We start from the raw sequence: 5711 nt of genomic DNA on the forward strand, positions 1-5711 counted from the left end.
CGCCAGCTTTCCCCATCGCCACACCCATCCAGCCCACGGTATCTAGGTACATCGCATCAGGCGGGGGCGATGTCGGATTGGTTGTAGATGACGAAATGTGTGCGACGATAATAACTCGGAGGGTGTTTTTTATTTTGTTTTTATTTATTTTAGTTTGTTTTTTATTCTGGGTTCGCTGGGGCGGAGGGATGGGCCGACTCATAACTGAGTCACAGAAACCCGAAAATCTTGGCCGTAGCCAAGCCAGAGGTGGGTTTAACGGGTCGTTCATCCGTTGATGATCACCCGCTTGGTGTAAAGCATGGTTCACGAGCTTCCAGAGCTGGTGGGCCGCAAGCCATGCTAGTAGTAAGCCGATAAGGTTTAGGAGAGGTATGCATTTACCTCTCCTTTATTTCTTATCTTTGACCTCCCACTGGTGACGACGAGAAGATGATGGGTTTGTAAGCGAATGTCGCTCGCTCTAGACGCGTGCGCCGAGAAGGCGAGATGGTGGGATGAGATACCGGTAGCTGTTTCACGTCTCACTAGTCTATGTATGGCTACGAACCGAGGCAGGCTACACATAATAAACGATGTGTTGACGTATTTGAAGCTCGTCCGGCATGTGCAACGACGCGACTGACTTCGAACGTCTCTCTACGAAGCAGCAGCAGCATCAGCAGCAGCAGCACAAATAAGAGGGAGACGGACATGTAAAATGCGAGATAGATGACGAAGTGAGGTTGAAGTGGGAGTTGGAGAACGGCTCTCTCGGCCCAGCCCGACGTCCACAGTGGAGCTCCAAACAGGGCTGGTCAGATACGGATGCGGGCAGAGCGGGAGCGGGGGTGGGAGGGGCGCGGGTTGCATCACTGCATCATCACCCCTGTCGTCAGCATCGACGGGCCATAAGCAACGCAGTGAAGCAGCCACACTCCAAGCCGCCAGCGGCCTTTGCTCCAGCCCCGGCGCAGCTCCCTACCAACCACAGCCAGCTGCTAATGTAAACTTTCAAAGCCGGGTTTCCTCGCCATGTACTCGCCGTGGCATTGTGTAGGGCAGTATACTTTGCCTCGGTTGGACTGAGACACTTCAGCCAGATGCAAGCCTGATTCCCTACTTACCTACAGTGCCGTACTTCCTATTGCCGCCCACTTTCCATCCCGGACTGCGGGCGCATTTCTTCACCTCGCGTGTCTCTCAGCACCTGCCCGTCCCGTCGTCTACCCTCTCGACTTCCGCCCCCGATTCCCGCCCACGTCTCCTTGAAGCTTCGTTTCATCCCGAATCACGCCTTGAGAGGAAGCGAACTGACGCGTGACAAGGGCAAGCAAGGCACCTTGCCTCGGCCATACGTCGTCGACCACGATTTGAGACTGTCAAGTTGGCGGACGCTCTCTCTCTCTCTCTCTCTCTCTCTCCCTTATGCAATCACGTCCTGGTACCTTACCTGGCTGAGGCAGGCAAGGACGATCCAAAGTCGCCACCACCAATGCCCAGGGACTAAAACCACGTCAACTCCCGCCAAAATACCACGCCATAATCATCATCAGCCCGTGGCGCTTCACTTGTCGCCCTTGGTACGCCTGGTCGAACCAGTTCCCCCGTACGCACGCACGCTACTCCACACTACGTCTCTCTCTACAAGACACATAATACCCGATCTGTAGTTAGCGGCCATTCCTCCCCCCCGGCGCCTCTTTCTCATTTCCTCGCTCCCTCCCCTTTCCTCCTAGAATTCAGGAGGAAGGCCTACCAACACAGACACCCCTCCCATTTGTTCACAAGGGCGGATGAAGAGCCCTCAAAACCCCTCGACTGCCTGTCCCTAGCTTGGACTCGCACGTCTTCCGTCGAATCTCGTGCAATCGACCGATACCGAAACAGAACCCATCAGGACGACGCCAATAGAACAGCAGACAACAACCACAACTAACACAAAGAGCCACCCGGCCTGGACCCTTTCATGCCATCCGCCATGTCGGACGAGAACAGCTCCCGAAGTCCGACCTCGCCGGTCACGGCGACGAGCAACATCAGCAGGAAGCAGACCGTGTCTTCGCCCGGAACAACAGCTTCGCCAGCGCCTTCGGGCCACTTCAGGCGCGCTGTGACGGCAGACGAAAATTCTCAGATGCGGCGACGTGCGCCTTTTGGCCATATACCCACTGACAGCTCGTTCTCAGAGAAGGGCCTGGGGAGGAGGAGAAGTTCAACCTTGTCGGATTACAGCTTCACCGAAGCTAGAGACTTCCTGAACCCGAGACCTGGCGATGGTACATTGCCCACGTCGGCCGACGACATGTCGAACTGGGCCTCGATCCCTCTCGCCTTCGCACTTCTTCCTGCCGTCGGCGGTATGCTATTCAAAAATGGCAGCGCCATCGTGACGGATGTCATGCTATTAGGCTTATCGGCCGTGTTCCTGCATTGGTCTGTGACACATCCATGGTAAGTTTGCGCTCTTTGGCTTTCTTGTTTACTGCTTGTGCAGAACCACCCGGGCACTGACATCGGCCACCCAGGAACTGGTATCATTCGGCGCAAGCGGTGCGCGTCCGCGCCGAGGTCAGCACCAGCGCCGTGATCGATGACGAGAGCGACATGGAACAGGCCGTCGAGAGCCCGTCCCCGACGGCATCGACGGCGAATGGCCACACGGCGAATGGAAGCATCGACGACACGTCCGAGATACCCGCTACGCCCACATCCTTCGTGCAGGAACAGGTGCCCAAGTCAACGGCTCGGACCAGAAAGGAGGACGCGCTGGCGGAGCTCTGGCTGCATGAGATTCTGGCTTTGATATCATGCTTCATGTTCCCGATGCTGGGAGCGTACTTGCTGCATGCCATCCGCGCGCAGCTGAGCCGGCCCTCGGAGGGTCTCGTCTCCAACTACAACTTGACAATCTTCCTGCTGGCCGCGGAGGTCCGTCCGATATCGCACCTAATGAAGCTTGTTCAATGCCGGACCATCCAGTTGCAACGAGACGTCCATGTCAACCCGTACAAGGACGACGGCGTCACGTCGGATCAGGTCAGGGCACTGGTGGCCCGCTTGGATATGCTGGAATCGCGGCAGGAGCCGACACCGATCAGGCATAACGGCAACTCGGACACCACAAAAATTAAGCAAGAAGCCTCCATCGCCCGTGATGTCCGCAACGCCATCCAGCCCGACCTCGACGCGCTGAACCGAGCCGTGCGGCGGTACGAGAAGAAGGCCACAGTGCTCGCATTCCAGACCGAGTCGCGCTTCGCGGCCGTCGACACGCGCTTGAACGACGCCATCGCACTGGCGGCGGCGGCGGCCAAGAACAGCGCGGCACGGCCGGGCTTCATGCAGTGGCTGGTCGAGTCGGTGTGGGCCGTCCTCACGATGCCCTTTTTCGCCATGGTTGCTCTGCTGGTGCTCCCGTTCAAGACGGTCCGCGGGCTGCTCAAGCGCAAGAAGAAGTCGATGCCGGAAAGGGCATCCAGGTCGAGCCGCAGCGGGAAAGCCATGGGACACGGCCGGGTCGCAGCGGACAGGCCGCCGAGCAGGGTTTCGAAGAGGTGACGGGAAAGGCCATGGGCGTTGGGCGGGCGGACGGGCAGGCTGGCTTGGAGTTACGAACATGATATCCTCTTTGCAAAACGGGAGATGTCCTCATCTGGTTTCGGGGGGCTCAAGGGAAGGGTCGATTCCGATGGCGTTACAAAAACGGGTGTCATCGCTTGCCAGGTAAACACTAGAACGACCGGGTTGACGAATATTGCCTACTCCGTATCGGTAGTCTTGAATCAAGGATCTTGAACGACCCATTTCCCTCCGATGTGATCCCTCCCATCAATCTGCCGAGAAGCGACATGAGCGCGATCTTTGGTACAATTTGTCAGAAGGACGAGCATTATAAGTCTCCCTTACCATCGCTCTCGAGCGGACGACCGCTTGTCAGGGCATCGTTCGTTTGATCCAAGGTGTCTCCCCGTGGCGTGACGAGACGAGGCGCGAGTCCGCGGCGTCGCATCCCGAACCCCCCTCCCCCCCTCGGGCAATCGGCCTAGCCCAAAGGGTTGGTGTATATCGCCGTGCCTTGATGGGCAGTAGTGCTGCTCGAGGTCTGCAGTACAGCTCACGTGACGCGGTGCGAGGTTGGAACACCAATATGGCGACCGAGCTATCGCCACTTGGCTCGGTCCCGGTCGCTGTCGGATTGGATGAGAAATACCAGGCCACGACCCGCAGGAGGCCAGGATCAGGCGAGGGGCGGTCACAAGTGTGATCTCCGTCGGTGCCGGGAGGGTTGGAGTCCACTTGGCTCCCAAAAGCAGGTCTCGCAAATTCACGTATATGATGCTGAACGTAGCAGAAGAACAGGGTTAAAAGGGGCAGGTCATTCCCAGATTTTGGAACCCCCCTCCCCACTGGGCGGCGGCTGTGGATGATGTATAGACGCGCGAGTTGGAACTGGTCTCTGGATCTGGAAGAGCGCGTGCCAGCTTTGTCCGAACAGGGCCACCCGAGTCCTCGTGGCTCGTGGCGGGAAAACGTGGGAACAGGACCATGGATTGACATGAGATGGAAGGCATGCTGGCTAAGGCAGGAGGAAAGGCAAGAAGATGCCAATGTTCCGTGCCGCCATGTGCAGTCATGTCTGCGACGGTCTAGGGGTTTTCCGCGAAGTCCGTTACCTAACCCTTTTTCTTTTTTTTCTTCTTTTTTTTTTTCAAAAAAAGAAGGAGGGGAGGGGAAGGGAGGGGGGTGCGGCCCGAGAGTAATTTGAGTTCCTGGGAAGCTGGGGAAGTCCAGAGCGGTTAACCAGATACTATGTGACGTATGGACGGGGGGGGGACCGCGGGAAACGGACGTCCTTCACGGCGGTCGGCGGAACGAAGGCTTGGTACCGGAACGGAGGTCGAGAGCCAGACCAGGTCTGTGCGGACGCTTCGAGTTGCAAGGCCCGTCCGCGTGGGTGAGACGCCCGATATTGACTGGGTGATCCCATAACGAACATAATTCACGGTCGAGACATACGTTGCAAACACGGGGGAGACGGGAGCGGGTGGAATCTCACGGTCTGGATTCGACGAATAAGCCGCCATGCGGATATCTCAATAGTGAACGGCATGGCCAATGGATGTATGCTTCTTCAGCAAAACTTTTGCAAGACCAACCCCCCCTCCCCCATACTATGTATGTTGAAAGGGGCCGAATCCCAGGGAGTCTGTCAAGGGGGAAGCCTGTTGACGACCACGGCACAAACCTGGTCTACGCGAGACTTCGGACGAACCGTCGACGAAGATAGAGTTCAGTGGGGGGTGGTATTCTGCGCCTTGACTTTTTGGCAGAGTCGTCCCATATTGAGCTGAATGGAAAGAAAACCCCCCTTGCAATGAAGACTGTAGGGCAAGCAAGTGGCTCGCAGGAGTCCGCAGACGTGGCGCGCGGTGGGATTTGTGGGACGAAGCCCCAATAATGTGCGTCAGACAGGACAGCAGCAGGGAGGCGCCGAAATTAGCTTGTTGCTTTTCTCGGGTTGGTAGACGCATCAGATGTGGAATGCCAGGGCCAGCCCATTCAGGCGCGGGGTTTCCGGTTATCAGGATTTTAAAGACAAAATAAATGAAGAGAAATATTCCCTCAGGACCGCTAATATGGGGGGAGCTCATGCGGCGAGGCTTTGCCTGTATCATAGCGGGCAAGGATGCGAGGGCCCCTTTATGCGGCGAGGCGCAGGGCGTGGGGTC

General features: G+C 57.3%; 2 protein-coding genes across 2 annotated transcripts; one reads left to right on the forward strand and one right to left on the reverse strand.

Moving 5' to 3' along the window:
• Window positions 1-1960: 1960 nt before the first annotated feature.
• Window positions 1961-3540, forward strand: LY79DRAFT_586730 (uncharacterized protein; the record flags this gene model as incomplete). The annotated part of the gene is made up of 2 exons (XM_060560684.1): window positions 1961-2433; window positions 2508-3540. 2 exons carry the CDS (start codon window positions 1961-1963, stop codon window positions 3538-3540), a joined length of 1506 nt encoding a protein of 501 aa, XP_060419419.1.
• Window positions 3541-3728: 188 nt separating this feature from the next.
• Window positions 3729-4664, reverse strand: LY79DRAFT_254003 (uncharacterized protein). Its single transcript, XM_060551880.1, has one exon. It carries the CDS (start codon window positions 4537-4539, stop codon window positions 3916-3918), a length of 624 nt encoding a protein of 207 aa, XP_060419420.1. The 5' UTR covers window positions 4540-4664; the 3' UTR covers window positions 3729-3915.
• Between the last annotated feature and the right edge of the window lie 1047 nt (window positions 4665-5711).

The sequence above is a fragment of the Colletotrichum navitas genome (assembly GCF_030913465.1).
Source record: "Colletotrichum navitas strain CBS 125086 chromosome Unknown LY79scaffold_4, whole genome shotgun sequence".
NCBI lineage: Eukaryota > Fungi > Ascomycota > Sordariomycetes > Glomerellales > Glomerellaceae > Colletotrichum > Colletotrichum navitas.

Excerpts from the sequence above, each read along its gene's own strand:
- LY79DRAFT_254003 (XM_060551880.1), bottom strand. The coding sequence starts at position 4,539 with ATGTCAATCCATGGTCCTGTTCCCACGTTTTCCCGCCACGAGCCACGA.